This window comes from Odocoileus virginianus, chromosome 19 (genome assembly GCF_023699985.2).
Source record: "Odocoileus virginianus isolate 20LAN1187 ecotype Illinois chromosome 19, Ovbor_1.2, whole genome shotgun sequence".
In the NCBI taxonomy this organism is placed as follows: domain Eukaryota; kingdom Metazoa; phylum Chordata; class Mammalia; order Artiodactyla; family Cervidae; genus Odocoileus; species Odocoileus virginianus.
Window position 1 is genome coordinate 31,360,129 of NC_069692.1, and position 22,308 is coordinate 31,382,436.

Sequence of the window (22,308 nt, forward strand, 5' to 3'; positions counted from 1 at the left end):
TTGAAGCGAGTAAGGGACAAAATAACCTTAGAATAAATCAAATGATCATACTTCTTTATAAAATATCAGTTAAGCATCAATAAATTATATCAAGCTGGCTTATAAAAATAAGGGAAATAATCTATTCAAATCTTTTCCTAATTGTGGATACTCTGTGATCAGACTGTTCAGAAAAAGATTTTTCAACTAAGTGATATAAAATAATAAATTACTTTTTCTTTTTAAGGAAAATCACGATCACTTTGAAACTAACACAGTGACATAGTCTAAAATATAAGTGACCTATTTATTAATATGTAAGCTTAGAGTGTGTTTCAGAATTGATCTTACATGTTGGTTATATGGAGTAATGATCTGAGGAATAGGTCTCAAACATCATTATAGATCAGAAAAAAAAAAAAAAAAGGTCCAAGATCCAAAGCCCACAAATACTGTTTTAGGTAATAATAATTTTTAAAAAGTCTTTCTCTGGCTATGATAAGAAGTTAAGATTTAATACCACTTGTTTATGAACAAATATAAAATTGTTTATTAGAGAGAAAAATATTTGAATACTTCTTACAAAATAACTCTTGAGTAATTAAGCAAAACTGAGAAGTTGTATGGGTAGTCTAATCACCTGCTTTGTTTGGACAAGAAGTTTGCAATAACCTGCACACTTGAAAAAATATTTAAACACAGTCATTTGAAAGTTGTTTATTCTATTTTCTGCTTAGTTAAATACCAGGCACTTTTCTCTGACACTGAGATCTAAAAAGTGTAAAATTTGATTACTGACCTTGTATAGATTCATACCAAATAGAGATCAGATAAATACAAAATTTCTAACATTAAAAAAATAATGTATGGTAATTAAAATGATAGAGTATTATGATACACATGTACACTTCCCTGCCTGCCCCAAACATACACAACTGAACGGAAAGATCAAAGAGTCTCACAGAGTGCATGCGAACTGAGATGGGTCTGGAAGGATGAAAAACTTTTCACAGGAGAACATAATGAAGTGGGCAAAGATATGAAGCCATAAAATAAGTGATGCATTTGCGAGTTTGGCTGTATCAGGGAGAACCAAGAAAGGAGTATTGGGGCTAGCTGCTGAAGACAGATGCCCTTGCCCAGCACACTTTATTTTGTGAGCATTGTAGAGGCATATATGGTATAAAAACAAGAGACTTAGTCAGATCCTAATTCTCAAAGGAGTGGTCAGTGATGTTTGGAGAAATATTGTACACATGAAATAATTCAAGAATAGTATTAAGCTTAAATAATATGAAGTACTGCCAAGTTCTATATTTCAGGAATGGAAAGAAACATATTGCAAACAAAGGGAACGGGGCTAACACAATCAGGGTAGTGAGCTAACTGGTTACCCTAGACCAGTTAAAATACAGGATTTCCAAAAGGGAGAAATGGGAAATGAGGATAGAAAGATGAGAGAAGGCAAGACTGTAAAAGGCTTTGAATAACAGGGTCAAGAGTTGGGGGCCTTTTTAATGTCCGATATGGACTCAAACAAGATTGTGTCTGCCATACAGTGGACACAGGAGACACAGATTCAATCCCTGGGTTGGGAAGATTCCCTGGAGGAGGATATGGCAACCTGCTCCAGTATTCTTGCTGGAAAAATCCTATGGACATAGTAGGCTGGTGAGCTACGGTCCATGGGGTCGCAGAGACTCGGACACAAGTGAATCGGCTGAGCACAGCGCAGCAGCGGGGCCTCACTAAAGACTTCTGAGCAGAGAAGCCGGGAATGACAGAATCAGATCTTCACAAGGGACGGTGAAGGATATTACAAAGGGAAAAGGTTGTCAGCAGGAGGAAGTTACAGTGTTACTGTAATCGTTCCAGCAGCGGGTTATGAGATCCAGGATATACTGGCAGAAAAAAAACGTGGCAGTGTCCTCCTGTGAGTACATTCCATCTGAGGACCACAGCTGGTGGATTTGAGAGTTAGCTTTGAAAAGAGAGGGGGATACAAAATTAAGTTAAAGGGGACCAGAGAAGTTTGGATATAGTGGAGCAAGTATTCACTGAAGTTCTTAGCAAAGGAGTGATTAAAAAACACCTCATGAACTTCTATCACAATCATTTCCTGATCACCAGCTTGCTTCATTATCAAGTCTCTAACCCAAGCTGTTTTGTTTGGATATGTTTTGATCTAACATCCTGTATTGTTACTAAAAGGACAAGATTATGAATTCCTCCTGGCTTGATGTTCTACCATAAATCAAATTTAGAAATCATATAAATGCTAAAAGTTATGTGAAGGTTTGTTTTGGACATTAATCTCACATTTTTACTGGCTACCTGGGGAATAAGAGGAATTAACATTGATAAACTTATTCTGTAGGTGAAAGTACTCACTGAATTATATAAAAGTTCCTTGCTTGTCCTAAAATTAAAATTATTCTTTGCAAATGGCATAGTAGGCATACACGGACATTACTGTGATCTAATTAAAACATATAATTGGAAGAGGGGTAAAAATACCTAGCTTATCAGTATTAATTTAATTCTGTTGGTGGTGAAAATATTTCTGACTTAAAACAGCACTTGTCATTTGATTTCATTAGGGAGATTAGTAAAGTAAAAGTGATTCACCATGATGAAAAGAATTAAATCGAAAGCAAGGTTAAAACATAATTATAATAGAAAAAATTCTCACAAATAAATGGCATGCCCTCTGAAATTTATTTGCAGGAAATGAAAGCAGAAGCAAAGCTCACATGCAGCTCCTCACATAACTATATCTATACAATTGCTTGTCCATGTATTTTTCAAATCTTAACATTGACAATCTTTCAACAGCAACTAATTTTGTAGAAACATAAAGATTCCTAGTAATAGACAAAGCTGTATTATTAAGCATTATAAGCAGCCCAAACATTAATATAATTTACATCATTAAAGGCTAACAAAATAAAACTGTGACTAAATTAACACTGACTCATCCATTATACAGCAATTGCTAAATAACTGTAAAATAAATTAAGTTCTGTTCATTACTACTGCAATTTTCTATCCACTTCCATGTTTATCTACATTTATCTAAAAAGAATGGGAAACCTAATACTTACCAAAATGGTGGTAACGATCAAAGAACGATTGGATAAGGAATCTGTGATGTTGGCTGGCTTTCCCTTTTGACTTTCTGTCATATTCAGGCCACTGGCTGGATCCCAAGTTCCAATCTATAAAACAGCATATGTACTTTGTAAATCATCCATCAGACACCTGGAGAGAGCACTGCAGAGAAAGTTAAGGCTGCTAACACTTATTATCCACCTCTGCTACATTATCTGCTGTTGCTGAAGTAAAGGCTGCTTGTTTTAAGCATGATTCACTGCTTTGGGAAGTGTGTCCAGTGAAGTGTGACATTAAAGAACAAAATGATCCATTGCACTTCTACAGTCAGTGTGGGAGCTTAATTTTCCATTCAAACTTTCATTCACCAAGATAAACCACAGTTGATGATACCTTGCTAGTTGGCTGGAAACTCATTAACAGCATATATCTTTTATAGTAATGGATCTATCTTATCCTCTCATTACAATGGTAACATGCCATATTATATGGGCAAAGCTAAAAAAGCAAAACCTGGGGATCCAGGATAAATTAATAGGTAAAGGCAACTTAAAAGGGGCATTAATTTGTATTCACAGCACTCCCAATAAGGTGAAATCATACCCCAAATTACCTCTGCAAGTTTTAAAAATATACCTTTGAAGCTTTCAAAATATTCCAAGAAAAGAGATTACAGCAAAATCTCATCTGGATAACCTATTCTAATACTACGACTTTCATCCTGTTCATTGTGTATTTTAACTATTAGGTTGTTGCAAAAGTAACTGAATGAATTTTAAATCATTATAACAGGTTCACACACATCTTTAATAATCAAAATAGGAACCATTACAATCAACATATTTTTGCCAACAATATGTTGGTTTATTCCTGTAACATAAAAATCCATGCTTCAGAATTCTATGAATTCTTGGAAAGCATTTTCAACCTCTGGCTCATTGTGGAAGCATTTTTCCTGCAAAAACTTGTTGAGGTGCTTGAAGAAGTGGTAGTCAGTTGGCAAGATGCCTGGTGAATATGGTGGATGAGGCAAAACTTCATAGCCCAGTTCATTCAACTTTTGAAGCATTGGTTATAAGATGTGCGGTCAGGCCTTGTGGAGAATTGGGCCCTTTCTGTTGACCAATGCTGGCTACAGGTGTGGTTTTTGGTGCATTTCATCCATCTGCTGAGCATACTTCTCAGATGTAATGGTTTCCCTGGGATTCAGAAAGCTGCAGTGGATGAGATTGGCAGCAAACCACTGAACAGTGACCATGACCTTTTTTTGGTGCAAATTTGGCTTTGGGAAGTGCTTTGGAGCTCCCTCTCAGTCCAGTCACTGAGCTGGTCATTGTGGGTTGTTGTATAAAATCCACTTTTTGCTGCATGCCACAATCCGATCAAGAAATGGTTCATTGTTGTTGCACAGAATAAGATAAGACAACACTTCAAAATGATGATTTTCTTTTCTTTTTTTTTTTTGGCCAGCTCCTGAGGCACCCACTTATCAATCTTTCCAATCTGCCTCAAATGCCGAATAACCACAGAATGGTCAAAGTTGAGTTCTTCTGCAATTTCTCGTGTAGTTGTAAGAGGATCAGCCTTCAATGATCGCTCTCAGTTGGTCATTGTCAACTTCTGATGGCCAGCCACTGCACTCCTCACCTTCAAGGCTCTCGTCTCCTTTGCAAACTTCTTGAGCCATCACTGCACTGCAATACTGCACCTAATATTAATAATACCCTCTGAAAGATTAAGTCAAATGCTGTGTCCAGACATATTACACTCAGTGAACGCAGTTTATAGAATGACCTCTGGAGATACAGATAAGCATAAGATACGAGTGGATACGCAGATCGAGTGGTTTACATACACGCACCTGTACCATTGCATGCCATGAACAATGGTGACCACTAAACAGAAGCAGAAGCAATGGAGACACAGAGTCAGTGTTTTAGTCAGCATTAACTGCTCCTCATCCTCTCAAACCTGGGAGTCACCAGTAGTGAAACTTGTCTTTCTTATGTCCCTAGCCAATTATGCAAACAAAAGTATAAATTATTATTTTAACATAAAATTTTGTACGTAAAAAGCTTTCTCAATTACAGGTGAACCCATCGTAGGTTGAAAATATTGTTAAGTCAAAAATGCATTCAGTATACCAACCTACCAAACACCCTAGCTTAGCCCAGCCTACCTTAAACATGCTCAGAACACTTATATTAGCCTACAGTTCGGCAAAATCATCTGACAGAAACCCTATTTATATAAAGTGCTGAATAGATCATGCACCTTACAGAATACGGTATTGAAAGTGAAAAACACACTGGTTGTATGTCCAACAGGATGGTTGTAATGGACTGGTTGGTTACCCCAGTGATGGAGTGGCTGACTGGGAGCTGCGGCTCAATGAGCTGCCAGCATTACAAGAAACTGTCATACTACGTATCACCTGCTCAGGAAAAAAGTCAAAATTCGAAGTATGGTCTCTACTGAATATGCATCACTTTTGCACTATCACCATTATAAAGCTGAAAAATCATAAGTTGGGACCTGCCTGTAAATTAAATTATTTTTAAAGTGACATTGATTTGAAAGTGAAAGTGAAAGTCACTCAGTCATGTCCAACTCTTTGTGACCGCATGGACTATAGAGTCCACAGAATTCTTCAGGCCAGAATGCTGAAGTGCATAGCCTTTCCCTTCTCCAGGGGATCTTCGTAACCCAGGGATCAAACCCAAGTCGGCATTGCAGGCAGATTTTTTACCAGATGAACCACCTATCTAAATATGCTAACAAAGATCTCACTGGTTTAAATCCAAATTAAATGTTATAATCTTTTCTATTTTCTTTACATTATACCATATGTGCTCTTTTTGATCTCTCCATTTGCATAGCTTTATCAGTAACTTTTTAAGGTATCTATCTTCCTTTAATTGGAGTAGTACAAAAGTAGACATGTTAACAATTTCTGTTCCTCAAAAGAACAGATGTCAGTCTAATAGTTGTATATAAATGTAGACTCCTGTGTATTTTTTTTCAATAACTCATTTGAGGATTCAATGTAAATGTATTTAATAATGTAAAAAAAAAATCTTGTCATATTTCTAATATTTAATTTTCTTCTTACCACCTAATATGATATATTTCTGATATTTTTGTCAATAAAACAAAAATGTCAAAAAATATAGTAAGGGGAAAAAAGAAAACAATCTTGATTCAGCATTCTTTCCAAGTAAATTACATACTGGGCAATTAAATTACTTTAAGATTGTGACTATCTTGATGTCATAAAGAGACTAATTACAATTTCGATTCAATAATGAAAGGTTTTCAGGGGCCAGACAGGTAACATCAATGTGTAAAGTGAAAGGGCATAAGCCAGTAGTTAAGAATTCCTAGGCTAAAATGTGCAGTTTTTAAATCTCAAAAAAATCTCAAGGCAGAAAAGCAACTGGGGTCCATTAACCCAACCTGTTCTGCTCTGTGCCTTGGGCTGCACACCCAGAATAAGTACTTTTTTCAAATCTCTAGCAAGGCATCACCAGAGTTAGTAGAGGCCCTGCTGAGAACCTGGGTGGACAGAAGGGATGTCAAACCTAGAACTCCTGCTTACCTGCTTAAATTGTTTCAAATTCAAAATCACTAAAAAAAAAAAAAAGAAAGAAAACAAACCCAAACAAAAATGCCCTGTTGGCTAAATAGACATCTGCAGACTGTATTTTGCAGTGACTGGGACTTTTCTGACCCTGATCTATGATTAATACCTATTACACATTTGTCCCTTAGATTCAATTGTCTTTTTCTTTCCCCACTATTGGCTAAATAGTTAGATTTTTTCAGACATATAATTCTGTAGCAAAACGCTGGCAGGCATCATTTGCCCAGTGTCATCTGCCTAATGACAAGTTTGACCACTAAGTTTTTCAACTTTCTAACCAAATCACTAATACAAAATATTGTCCATTTCACTTCCTGTTATCTTCCATGATTACACTTAGAAAAAATAAGTTAGCTAAATGTTTACTCATCTAAACCTACTAATCTAGGTTCATTTTCTGTTGACTGTTTTTCTAGCACTCTTTGGATGAAGGGGTTCTGGCTCATGAATCCATAATTACCTATAATCACAAATATTAGGTATCCCTCTTTATAAGTCTCAGGTTTCTGCACAGGATATTAGAAAATTTCAGAAATTTCAGTGGCATAACAATTTAAATCAAATAAAATTTTGTATGATTCCCTGATTTTTAAGTCTCTTAGAACTGTATGATTCTAAAATTCCTATTGATTGCAGAAATTGCCACCAGTGGCGTTTTTTGTTTTGTTTTAATCACAAGATTTAGACTATGGAATAAATCAAGACAATCTCTTTTCTTGCAATCTATTTTCAGAACCATAATTTTTTCATTATATTATTCAATCAAGTCATTTAACATTATTTTCAATTTCAAAATGTAAGAAAGATATCTAAGTACTCTTGACCTCAAAGAGTTATGTTAAATCAAGTGAGTCTATCTGTTGGTTTACTTGAATACTTCAAGTTTATAATTATCTTCCTGGTATAGCAACCCTCTAGTACAATTTTAAATGTCATGGTTTGGATAAGTCATAAGTTCATTTTACTTATAAGCATAAAATTAGATAAAAGTAATACAAAAGTACTTCAAAAATCACAAAGAACAATAGAAAGTCATGGTATTACTCATTTTTCTGTTTTATGATCTGAACAGTTCTTAAATTTGCTCTTCTTCATGAAAAGAATGCATATTATTGATATCAAATTATAAAACATACAAACAAATAGAAAGGAGAACATCAGTTTAAACTTTGAAGCTAAGCACATACCCATATCAATCACAGCTAATGAGTTAATGTATTTTCTTTAATTCTTTTATCTTTACATGTATTTTCCTTACATAATTTCCAACATAAGTCTTGTAGGTAACCTCCCAGACTCGGAAGGGTGTGTCAGATCACCAGGATCCTACTACATCTCCACAACTTATCATCAGGGGACTGGGGCACATTACTTCTCTCCAACTCAATTTCTTCATCTATAAATGGGGAAATAATTTTGTCTACCTCAAAGAGCTATTGTGAGGATCAAGTGATAAACGCTGTAATGTGTTTATAGTGAAGTAGCTCAGTCGTGTCCAACTCTTTGCGACCCCATGGACTGTAGCCCAACAGGCTCCTCTGTCCATGGAATTTTCCAGGCAAGAGTACTGGAGTGGGTTGCCATTTCCTTCTCCAGAGGATCTTCCCGACCCAGGGATCGAACCCAGGTCTCCTGCACTGTAGGCAGACACTTTACCGTCTGAGCCCCCAGGGAAGTCCCAATGTGTTTATAAGTGTGCTGCAATTATTATATAAATTAATACATCCTATTTCCACACTATTATGAGTATTTTATTCTGGCATTAAAAATTAATCACATTCAAAATTTTAATGACTATACAATAGGAACATCATATAAACATATCACAGTTTACCTAAGGCTATTGATGTCTGACATAAAACCACAAAATTCTGTAAAGCGATTATCCTTCAATTAAAAAATAAATAAATTTAAAAAATAAGGCTTTAGTAAAACAGTTATTTACAAATATTTGCCACATGTTTTAGTATTTTAAAAACATATTCCTAGAATAGGAATTATTGAGCTGAAAAAAAAAAAATGAGTCAAGATTGCTAGTACATGTTGCTATATAGCTTTCCAAAACTATTACTATGTTCATTATGATCCACATGACCATATATAGTATAATAAAACTTCCTCAAAATGCATCTCCTACTTTTTTTCTGATATACACTGGGTTCTTCATTTCTTTATTTTAATTAGAGTATAATTGCTTTATAATATTAAATAAAGCAATTATATAAATTGTTTTGTTTCTGAGTACAATGAAGTGAATCAGGTATATGCATGTATATATACCTTCCCTCTGAACCTCCTTCCCACCCATCATGTTAAAATACATATTCATAAGGATTTTATATATACAAAATGTGCTTTATTTTTTACATTTCTCATGATTTAAAAAAATCTTCATATAATTTTGTGTGGTAAACTACATTTTCTCTTTTGTTGCTTTGATTTATTTTCTCATGTAGGAAAACACTTATTTTCAGATGATTTTAAAGTTATTTATCTGAGTATCTCATTAATTTGTTGATGCTTTATTTATTTATCTTTGTTTCTGACAGTTTTCTCAGCATAAATTTTCTTTGTTTTGTACTTCATATTACTTCTTTGGCTGAGATAATGTTTTTCTTTCCTCTCCTGAGACATATAATTGTTTGCCTCATCTGTAATTAGCATTTTGTAATTTCTTGTAAGCATGTATGTTAGTACTTTTGCTTGTAAGCAGAATCAGTGACTGATTTTTTTATCAGAGGACAGGTTTTTTAATTCTCTGTGAAATTTGAAATAATAATTTTTGACAAGTATACCAAAAACTTTCTCAGGTAGAAATAAAATAAACACTTCCAACTGGGTGTAAAATATTAGTTATATATGAAGTCAAACTCATTTAAGGTTAAGAAATAATGTATCCACTAAAAGACATTTGGCATCATAGAATATATTAAAATTCTATTTATACTCTCTTCTTGGTATTTGCTAACAATATAACAATGGATGTTGGGGAATAAGGAAAAGAGTGATACAGTTTTTCATCAGAACAATGTAAAGAGGAAAAAAAATTCTCTGACTATACATAGTTTTTACTTAATTTTAGACAAATATGTCTTGAGCAAAGAGCATAATTGGCAATTATCTAAAGAAGGCCTGTTTGGTGATCATGAGAAACCACACTGTATATTATACACAGTCTTAGCACAATGTGGAGTCTCTATCAAAAAATAAGTTCGCTTTAAAAAAAATTCTTCCTGATTTATAAAAGAATGATATTAGAACATTCTCTAACACCATACATAAAAATAAATTAAAATAGAACAAATACCTATATACAGGACCAGAAAGCATAGAACTCCTAGAGGATAAAATAGGCAGAACAATCTTTGACATAAACATAGCAATATATTTTTGGGTCTGTCTCCTAAACCAAAGGGAATAAAAGTAAAAACAAACAATTGGGTCCTAATTAAACTTAAAATATTTTTCACAGAAAAGGAAACAAAATTATCAACAAACCAAAAAGACAACCTACTGAATGGAAGAAACTATTTGCAAATGATATGACCAATACGGGTAGTGAATATATATCCGACATATATAAGTGTTAGTTCTCAGTCATGTTCGACTCTTTATGACCCCATGGAGGCCTGCCAGCCTCCTTTATCCATGGAAATCTCCCGGCAAGAAGACTGGAGTGGATTGCCATTCCCTTCTCTAGGGATTCCCGACCCAGGTATTGAACCTATGTCTCCAACATTGCAGGTGGATTCTTCACCTGCTGAGCCATCAGGGCTCCTTAAAGAGCTCATTCAATTCAAAATCAGGAAAATAAATAACCCAAATAAAAACTGGGCAGAAGAACTGAACAGACATTTTTCCAAAGAGGAAATGCAGATGACCAACAAATATATGAAAAGATGCTCAACATCACTAATCATCTTGGAAATGCAAATCAAAACCACAGTGAGATACCAACTCATACCTGTCAGGACTGCTATCATCAAAAAGAACACAAATAACAAATGTTGGTGAGGATGTGGAGAAAAGAGAACTCTTGTATACTTTGGACGGAATGTAAATTGGAACAGTTACTGTGGAAAAGGTTTGGAGCTTTCTCAAAAAAACTAAAAATAGAACTACCATAGAACCAGCAATTCCACTTCTTGGTATATATCAAAAAAAAAAAAAGACCAAAAAAACAGAAAACACTAATTCAAAAAGATAAATGCACCCCAGTGTTCACAGAAGCATTATGGACAATTGTCAAGACATGGAAGCAATCTAACAGTTCATCACAGATAAATAGATAAATAAGAGATTATATATATATATATAAATACATATATAATTATCATATACATATGTATATATATTTTACATACTTTCTCTCTCACACACACACAGACACACACACAAACATGCAGGAACCGAACCTGTGTTTCCTGCATTGGCAGGCTGGTTCTTTACCACTGAGCTGCCAGGGAAGCACCAATGTAATTGGTGGGCTGCATATTCCTCTGTTAACTAGTGCATCTATTCTTGCTAGATAATTTGCAAACTCAGGTTTCTCAAGCCTACATGGAACATGAAGAGTGGGCACTGAGTGTTTTCAACATAGCAGTTTTCTTACTAAGTATTACAGGTAAATTAGACAGTTTTTGCCTTCATTTACTTCACCCCTTCCAATGTTAGGCCTTCCCAATGGCTCAGTGGTAAAGAATCCACCTGCGATTGCTGGAGACACTGGTTCAATCCCTGGATCAGGAAGATGCCCTAGAGAAGGAAAAGGGAACCCACTCCAATATTCTCACCTGGGAAAGCTCATGGACAGAGAAGCCTGGTGGGCTGCAGTCCATAGGGTCACAAGAAAGTTGGACATGACTTAGCAGCTAAACAACAATAGTAACACAATGCAAAGAACTCCTCAGTTAATGACTTTTCTAAAACTGTCTATCAACCAGTAAACATAGGTCTGGAATTTCACCATTTGAGAACTATAACATTAATATGAGAACAAGAAATCAATAAATATATAATGATCTCACAGAAAGGGATGAATAATCTAAACACAGATTTTTTTCATCACTGATTTTTATTTTTAAGACAAAGTCTAAACATAATTAGAGTTAAGAGACAGGTGATAGTTTTGATTTTTAAAATACAATTTGAATCAATGAATTTACTGTTCTCAAATATAACTGTGATAACATTCAATTAAGGGCCATTGTTTTGCAAGGATAAAAATGTACTTCAGAGATGCTTTGAAGTCAAACCAATGCATTATAATTATGTTTAGTACACATGCATGCTACTTGCTAAATCGCTTCAGTTGTGTCCAACTCTTTGTGACAGTTATGAAGCAAAATAATAACTATAAATATACTGACACAAGCTGAAAAACAGCAGTACAGTTATGAAATTTGGCATGTAATGATTCTTTCTATGACTCAGACAAATTAAACAGTTAGCATCTTCAAAGACAGACACTAAGTTTGGGTCCTTCCTAGGATCAATTTTTGCTTTTCAAGAAGCAAATGACACATTTACCACAGGAGTAAAGATTGTTGGTCAACATCATCATTATCATTGTTTTCCTAAAGGGAGGAAAAAGAAATCTCAGTTCCTAGGAAAATTAGGGGCCATTGTTGCCATGGAGACCAAGATGTATGTACCAAGTGTCATCAAAGAGAGAAAGATAAAAGCTGGTATGCACTAGGTGTAGGTGTTTACAAATCTATCAAAAAAAAAAAAGAAGTCCTCAGTGATCTAAGGTAGATTTTCAGATTTAGATAAATTTTGGACTGTAAATCCAATCAGATGTCTTTTCTGAGGAGGTTAATGATTCTTCTGACAAGACAAAGTTCAACAGTAAAATTTTACACAGAAATTACCAATCTTTCTTTAAAAATATATATATTCTACAAAAAAATTTCTTCAAATGCACTTTGAAAGATTTTCTCTTCCTGGAACATATACGTTTGTAAACTCAGACAGGCACAGTCTCACTACTAATTCTCACTCTTTCCATATATTATCAAAATATTTGAGTTTTTAGCAAGAAGTCTATGGATTGTTGATAGCAATTTCTCTACCAGTGGGTAAAAGTGCAAGTAGTGAATATTCAGAAAACACAGATTTTAGAAGTTGAATCTTTATTTGATAGTAAAATATAACAAATTCAAACTTTTACAGGTTTGTAAATATGGGTCATCTTGATTTATGTTATTTATATAAATTCTTAATTTTGTAGAAACTGGCAAACATATGTTCCGTAAAATGGTTCTTGATAGCCACTTTTCTTTCTCAAGACTGTCCCTAAGGGGGCTGATTTTATTCTAAAAGCATGCTGAGGCTTAGTTTGGTCTTTGTGTTTTTTCTAGATTCATATAATATTACTAAAAGAGCCACATTTCAATAAGGATTTATTAGGCCTTTCCACTGAGAAGACAGAACATTCTATTCTCTAAGTTCTATTTTAATATACTACACATCACATTTAGGAGACTATCAGAAAAATAACCAGAATAGATAAGAAATCCTGATGCTATGGAAAGGGGATGAAAGGTACACAATTATAACTTTAGTTTCACATTTCTATTTAGATGAAAATATTCCCAAGTATAATAAAAATCCATTTAAATAACCAATACAATATAATAGCAAGAGATTGATTTTTTTTTTTTCTTGGAAAGCTCATGATCTACATAGTTGTCACAAAGAACATTCAGTAAGAAAATTCAATCAGGTGGTAGGATAAAGCAATTTTATTATTGTACTTATTATTGTACACAGTTTCTTGGAAGGAATTCTTTGTAAAGTCTAAGTGTTTTTTTAATGGCCTTTAGATAGCTCATTTTGCAACGGAAATGAACCATTATCACATACTGTCATCCACTCAATTCAAACCTATTTTGTGTAAAACCCTCCTAACTGTTTTTGCTCTAAACAATCTTTTTGATGTCATATTCTAAGAACCATCTGAATATTTCTTAATATCTATTGCCATTAGTCATGCTTTTGTGCCATCTGAAACTGGTCTTTCCTAAAACAGAGCTAAGTCTCAGAGTACAAGATAAGTAAAGTCAAACCATTTCCAATGGCAAATCATATCCTAGTTACATATCCTTTAAAAAATCTATTAATTTTATTGTCACTTATGAATAAACTTGAATATCTCCAGTGTAGTGCCCTGGTGAAGGGTCTTCTGGCTATAAATTATAGCAAAGGATGTGGAGGGAAATAGATGGATTCTAAATGTATTTTGAAAGTGGAATGTACAACATGATCTTTGAATAATGATTCAAGCTGGGAAAATCATTTACTGTAATTCTGCTTTTTGTATTGTTATTAATCTCAATCGTTGTTGTTCAGTCACTAAGTTGTGTCCAACTCTTTGCAACGGCATGGACTGCAGCATTCCAGGCTCCTCTATCCTCTATTATCTCCTGGAATTTGGTCAAATTCATGTCTATTTAGTTGGTGGTGCTATCTAACCATCTCATCCTCTGCTGCCCTCTTCTCCTTTTGCCTTCAATCTTTCCCAGCATCAGGATTTTTTCCAACGAGTCAGCGCTTTGCATCAGGTGGCCACAGTAGTGGAGCCTCAGATGCAACATCAGTCCTACCAATGAATATTCAGGGTTGATTTATTTAGGATTGACTGATTTGATCTCTTTGCTATCAAAGGGACTCTCAAGAGTCTTCTCCATTACCTAATTCCAAAGCATCAATTCTTTAGCACTTAGCCTTCTTTATGGTCCAATTTTCACATCCATACAACACTACGGGAAAAACCATAGCTTTGACTATATGGAACTTTGGAGTCAAAGTGATGTCTTTGCTTTTTAATATACTATGTAGGTTTGTTATGGCTTTCTTTTGAAGAAGCAAGCATCTTTTAATTTCATGCAATGATTTTGGAGTTCAAGAAAATAAAATCTATCACTGCTTCCACTTTGTCCCCTTCTATTCACCATGAAGTGATGAGATAAGATACCATGATCTCCTTAAAGAAATTGACCTAGCATTGCCTGAGGGAAACAAAGTCATTTACTGTCTTATGACCTAAATCAAATCCCTTATGAATATACAGTGGAAGTGAGAAATAGACTTAAGGGACTAGATCTGATAGACAGAGAGCCTGATGAACTATGGGCGGAGGTTCATGACATTGTACAGGAGACAGGGGTCAAGACCATCCCCATGGAAAAGAAATGCGAAAAGGCAAAATGGTTGTCTGAGGAGGCTTTACAAATAGCTGTGAAATGAAGAGAAGCAAAAAGCAAAGGAAAAAAGGAAAGATATTCCCATTTGAATGCAGAGTTCCAAAGAATAGCCAGGAGAGATAACAAAGCCTTCCTCAGTGATTAATGCAAAGAAATAAGGAAAACAATAGAATGGGAAAGACTAGAGATCTCTTCAAGAAAATCAGAGATACCAAGGGAACATTTCATGCAAAAATGGGCTCAATAAAGGACAGAAATGGTATGGACCTAACAGAAGCAGAAGATATTAATAAGAGGTGGCAAGAATACACAGAAGAACTGCACAAAAAAGATCTTCACGACCCAGATAATCACGATGGTGTGATCACTCACCTAGAGCCAGACATCCTGGAATGTGAAGTCAAGTGGGCCTTAGAAAGTATCACTATGAACAAAGCTAGTGGATGTGATGGAATTCCAGTTGAGCTATTCCACATCCTGAAAGATGATGCTGTAAAAGTGCTGCAATCAATACGGCAGCAAATTTGGAAAACTCAGCAGTGGCCACAAGACTGGAAAAGGTCAGTTTTCATTCCAATCCCTAAGAAAGGCAATCCCAAAGAATGCTTAAACTACCGCACAATTGCACTCATCTCACATGCTAGTAAAATAATGCTCAAAATTCTCCAAGCCAGGCTTCAGTAATACGTGAACTGAGAACTTCCAGATGTTCAAGCTGGTTTTAGAAAAGGCAGAGGAACCAGAGATCAAATTGCCAATATCCGCTGGATCATTGAAAAAGCAAGAGAATTCCAGAAAAACATCTATTTCTGCTTTATTGACTACGCCAAAGCCTTTGACTGTGTGGATCACAATAAACTGTGGAAAATTCTTCAAGAGATGGGAATACCAGACCACCTGACCTGCCTCTTGAGAAACCTGTATGCAGGTCAGGAAGCAACAGTTAGAACTGGACATGGAAGAACACACTGGTTCCAAATAGGAAAAGGAGTATGTCAAGGCTGTATATTGTCACCCTGCTTATTTAACTTATATGCAGAGTACATCATGAGAAATGCTGGGCTGGAAGAAGCACAAGCTGGAATCAAGATTGCTGGGAGAAATATCAATAACCTCAGATATGCAGATGACACCACCCTTATGGCAGAAAGTGAAGAGGAACTAAAAAGCCTCTTGATGAAAGTGAAAGAGGAGAGTGAAAAAATTGGCTTAAAGCTTAACATTCAGAAAACTATGATCATGGCATCTGGTCTCATCACCTCATGGGAAATAGATGGGGAGACAGTGGAAACAGTGTCAGACTTTATTTTTTTCAGCTCCAAAATCACTGTAGATGGTGACTGCAGCCATGAAATTAAAAGACGCTTACTTCTTGGAAGGAAAGTTATGACCAACCTAGATAGCATATTAAAAAGCAGAGACATTACTTTGCCAACAAAGGTCCATCTGGTTAAGGCTATGGTTTTCCCAGTGGTCATGTATGGATGTGAGAGTTGGACTGTGAAGAAAGCTGAGTGCCAAAAAATTGATGCTTTTGAACTGTGGTGTTGGAGAAGACTCTTGAGAGTCCCTTGGACTGTAAGGAGATCCAACCAGTCCATCCTAAAGGAGATCAGTCCCGGGTGTTCATTGGAAGGACTGGTGTTGAAGCTGAAACTCCAATACTTGGGCCACCTCATGCGAAGAGTTGACTTGTTGGAAAAGACACTGATGCTGGGAGGGATTGGGGGCAGGAGGAGAAGTGGGCGACAGAGGATGAGATGGCTGGATGGCATCACCGACTCCATGGGCATGAATTTGAGTAAACTCCGGGAGTTGGTGATGGACAGGGAGGCCTGGCATCTGCAATTCATGGGGTCACAAAGAGTCAGACATGACTGAGGATTGAGCTGAACTGATCCTTAATCTTCCTCTTCTGTTTCAGAGAAAAGACTGCCATGTCCCAAGGGCTTGTTTGGTCAGATGCGGTTGGAAGTGTATGCAGTATCCTTGACCTTTCTTATATCTGACCAGGTCCATCTCTGAATGACTACAGGAAGGTGGAAATTGGCACCTCCCCTCCAGAAGCTGACCAGATCCAGGAAATGTTTGACTTTACCTCCTCCCCTTTTAGTATAAAAGAAGTCTGATCTAACTCCTGGCTTGTTGAATAAAGACATTATTTCTTTCCCCAAATAAACCAAAAATAAAAATAATAATAGATGTGACTGCTTGTTTATGCAATACAGGTGACCCTTCTTAGACCATGACTAACTGGGGTGGGTTCTTACCGAGGTCCCTGGTGAGACAGAGAAGGAGTTCACTTTGATCTATGATTCCTAGCTAAGTGGAAAGCTGTATCCAGAAAAGGATTTTAACCCCAAGTTCAGTTCCATGAATATGTCCTACTTCTCTCTGTTTGTCAGAAGCATACCTGTTCCTTCCTCTAAAGGAAGCTCCACAGTCACAAATATCAGAAGTATGTATTATATGGACATTAACTGTTTTAATCCTAAGATTAACACTTGAGAAAACAATTCAAAATATATCTGTTTAATGTAAATACAAACAAGAGGTCTTTATTTTAACATACATGACTCTCCAATCCTTTGCTATAATTTTATGAATTCATTTATTTTTGGCAGGTTTTCTTCACTAGAGTATAACCATTGTAAAGGCATAAAATAGATGTTTATTGAATATTTGTTAGGGAATTAAATGAATAAATAAAGTCAAAGGTGACAAGAATCAAAAAAGAGGCAGTAGCATGAGCAGATAGGATTGAGGATAGTTAAAATTCTTAGCCTTATTCATATTAATGTAGTATTTTTAGATTCTTTTAGAGACCATGATATGTTTTTCTTCAGTCAGTACAAGAGGGAAGTCCATTTCTCTCAGCTTTTTTTGAGATGGGGAATTGGGCATAGTGAAGTTGAGTGGAAGGTGAAGTTCATACACTTGTGATAGAACTGGAATTGTAATTTAAGTCTCCTGAATCACCATTTATTGAACCTTTCAAAATGTGAACTCTATCAATTTAGGAACTCTGTCTTTTCATCTATGAATTGGTAACTATACTATTTAGGAAAATGCAAAGGTAAAATCAACAAAACTTATGAGCCTTCAGGAGGCAAATATTGCTATTACCCACGATATAGTTGGAGACACTGTATTTTAGAGGGAACAAGAAACCTGTTTGTAAATAGTAAATGGTGGAACAAAGATTTGAGCCCAATTCTGTTTGAATTTAGTCCTTGATCTGTTGTTAATCAGTCTACTAAATTAAAACATGAATATCTTTCGCTGGTTTCCCTGGTGGCTCAGATGATAAAGGATCTGCTTGCAATGAAGAAGACCTGGGTACAATCCCTGGGCTGGGAAGATCCCCCAGAGAAGAATGGTTTCCCACTCCAGTATTCTTGCCTGGAGAATTCCACGGACAGAGGAGCCTGGCAGGCTACAGTCCGTGGGGTCACAAAGAGTCAGACACAACTGAGCAATTTCACTTTTCATTCCTACAAGTTCAAAGTCAAGTCTGCCATAATGGCATTTTCAAAATATTTCCACTATTTGGAAAATAGTGAGTAAACTAAAATACTGACTAAACTAAATCCCACTTCCCTCTTTTAGCTGATGATGTCATGTACTAATTTTCAAAGGTCCTGAAACCGTTTGATGTGAACTCTTAGTTCCTTTTCCCTATAGCTTACCTTCGCCCACTCTCAGGACTTTATCTGTCTTCTCAGGAGATTTGTGCCAATTTCATTCTAAAGTAAATTTCCTTTCCTAATTTTTTTTTCTCTGTGTTTGATTTCTAGCTATAACTAGCTCTTTCCACTTTTGCCATATAGTCACCACCATTATCTCTTAAAAACAGAGTCCCAATATTCTGCTCTTCTTTAAACTAACACTGATGAAGTTTCAGCTAATACCGTCTGTCACTGTTTACTCTAAATTATACTCTCAGAAGAGTTTCATGGCTTCACAGTAAAGTTATTCCAAACTGTATCTTTCCAAGCAACCCACAGGACTCCAGGCTATTCTGTCTTTGAAATCACAATGTATACATTGCAAATATGATTGCAAATATCTTGACAAGGTATTCATGGTATGACACAAACTAGCATTATAGCTCTATTTCCCACTTCTATGGTATGTGAAAGTATGTGAGTGTGTATATAATATGTGTGTGTATATATATATGTGAGTGTGTATATAATATGTGTGTGTATATATATGTGTGTATATAATATGTGTGGTGTGTATATATATGAGTGTGTATATAATATGTGTGGTGTGTATATATATATGTGAGTGTGTATATAATATGTGTGGTGTGTATATATATATATGTGAGTGTGTATATAATATGTGTGGTGTGTATATATATATATGTGAGTGTGTATATAATATGTGTGGTGTGTATATATATATGTGAGTGTGTATATAATATGTGTGGTGTGTATATATATATGTGAGTGTGTATATAATATGTGTGGTGTGTATATATATATGTGAGTGTGTATATAATATGTGTGTGTATATATATATATGTGAGTGTGTATATATATGTGTGTGTATATATATGAGTGTGTATATAATATGTGTGTGTATATATATATGTGAGTGTGTATATAATATGTGTGTATATATATATATACGAGTGTGTTTATAATATGTGTGGTGTGTATATATATATGAGTGTGTATATAATATGTGTGTGTATATATATACGGCTCATGCTCAGTCGTGTCCAACTCTTTGTGACCCCAAAGACTGTGGCCCTCCAGGCTCCTCTGTCCAGGAGATCTATAAGGCAAGAATAATGGAGTGGGTTGCCATTCCCTTCTCCAGGGGATCTTCCCCACCCAGGGATCGAACTCAGATCTCCTGCATTGCAGGCAGATTCTTTACCACTGAGCCACCTGGGAAGCCCTATGCATATAAATTATCAAGTGAATATAATTATCAAGTGTATATAAATTATCAAGTGAATAAATATGCACATGTGTGCTCAGTCATATCTGACTCTTTGTGGCCCCACAGACGGTAGCCCATCAGGTTCCTCTGTCCATGAAATTTTCTGGGAAAGAATACCGGAATGGGTTGCCATGCCCTCCTCCAGAGGATCTTCCCAACCCAGCAATCGAACTTAGGTCTTCCACACTGCAGGCAGATTCTTTACCATTTGAGCAACCAGGAATCCCAAGAATGCTGGTGTTGGTAGCCTATCCCTTCTTCAGGGGATCTTCCCAACCCAGGAATCAAACTGGGGTCTCCTGCATTGTAGGTAGATTCTTTACCAGCTGAGCAACCAGGGAAGACTGTGTATGTGTATATACATAGATGTATATCTATGTATATACATATATATATATATATATATGATCAAATGAAACATTGTCCATGTCTTTCCTATATTGTTACATCTTTTTGAAATTATTCAATTTCTACTAATCTATAAATTCTCCATTATTCTAATTTAATTCTAAGAACCCTGTGTGCTGTGATATACTTAACTATACTCTTACCAGAAATATTCTTTTATTACTTCTGAAGCTTGAAACAGATTTTCCACTGTATTTACTTACAAACGTGTGTTATCTGCTTGTTCTAAATAAAAAGCCTCTTGAGGATAAGGGCTATGTGTAACTAATTTATCAAAACAAATTTTCAAATTTCAAACAAGAACATCAACTATTGATGAAATGTCAAGACAACATGTATAACTCACATTATTATACTCTGCTTATCAATAGGATAGATTATAACATATACCTGGTAACTATTACATTCAGGGTATTTCTATAATTTACATTTAAGCCTGAAGAAACCTCTAATATTTTTTTATTTTGAGTCTAAGATAGCACTGGATCTATGGTAACATGAAGAGCATCACCATTTTTATGTTAATGGGTTAAAATATAAGCAGTGCTTGAGGCTCATCCTAGTGACCTGAGTACTTCCAAAGAATAAGGTAATAGCATTCCCAGTAAATACTGAGATTAGTCCATATGAGCTGACTGAACTTCACCATTATCAATTCCAGCCTTGGGTATCAATTGATGTTCTCAGTCTTGGAAGCAAGGTAATTAGGAAGTGACAGTCTCATGGATATTTTAGTTCCAGTTTATTATAAGATTCCTAATTTTGCATGGTCTTGACAAAGGATACAACCAAACTCGCAACGAAAAGATGTAATACGCCTATTAATTTTACTCATCAATTGGTCATGATATACTGCTTGTCTTGGTGAGAATAAAAACATGTGTTTTCTCTCTCCTGCATCATTTAATAGACATTTACATATATTTTGTTTCATTTCAGGCTAAAAGACCCCTTCTTTTGATTCAATTTCCTTTTGCAGTTTCCATCTATGACTGATGTTCCATGTTCAATTGTTAGATGAAATATATCTTTAAAGCAAAATTATCTCAAACTTTTTTTCTTAAGTTCTTATCAAAATATCTATTTTAATTTGTAGCTTTCAATAAATCCATCAAAAATATCTAAATGAATATATTAAAAATATAAGTAAACTTCTATTAAAATGTTCTAAAAGTAGCACACACACCCAAATTCTGTACATCACACAAATTGTATAAATAAAATCAAGGAAGACAGAGTCAATGTAATGTGTAGCATTCATGTTCACACCTAATTTACTTGTGCACATTAATTCATACATTTCTCTTGAATATGACCCAGCAGTGGAAACATGTTTTAGTATTTAATCATATTATATAGTCTAAGTGGGAAAGTCTATGCAGGTACATGTGATTATAAGCTACATACACAAAGACTCATATTACACCAAATATCTTCTAATTATATCTTATAGCTAATTAGGATTATATTAATATAGTAGTATGCCTTACATTAAATTAAGATTACATACATTATATGCAGAGAATCAGAAAAACCTGATGAGAAAATAAAAACATATAAAATATCTTAAAAGACATCTTTATCCTTGAATTCTAATTGCCAATTGTTATGTCCAATATAACGAATTGAGAACAAATTTCTTAGAGTTACTCAATAAATTTAAAAGTCAATGAAATGTGACTACAACAGGAAATATTTATTTCCTCATTAGGATATGTTTATTTAATAATTAAAGTAAATAAACTGAATGTTTCAAGTACCTTTTCCAGACCTTCTTCCTTGAGACTGATCACATCTAAATCAAAATCTGTTCGCAAGCCATTGGTTTTGTTAAAAGTTATTCTGCCTGTGAGGCCTTCCCAATGTGCCTGTGGGGAAAACAAACAAGCAAACAAAAACCATAGATTATTAAATATGTAAAGGATGAGAAGATAAACTTTTTTTTATACAAGGAAAAAGAAACACTATTTTTTTTACTTCTCATAAATTTACATTACTGTC

General features: G+C 35.1%; 1 protein-coding gene across 9 annotated transcripts in view; it reads right to left on the reverse strand.

Moving 5' to 3' along the window:
- GRIK2 (glutamate ionotropic receptor kainate type subunit 2) overlaps nt 1-22,308 on the reverse strand; it is a 732,075-nt gene that overhangs the window by 239,221 nt on the left and 470,546 nt on the right. For all 9 annotated transcript variants that reach the window (XM_070450050.1, XM_070450048.1, XM_070450049.1 and 6 more), the window contains 2 exons: nt 22,068-22,175; nt 3,084-3,197 (listed from right to left, as the gene is read on the reverse strand). In XM_070450050.1, the coding sequence (XP_070306151.1) occupies nt 3,084-3,197; nt 22,068-22,175 (222 nt within the window). The remainder of the gene's footprint in view (nt 1-3,083; nt 3,198-22,067; nt 22,176-22,308) is intronic.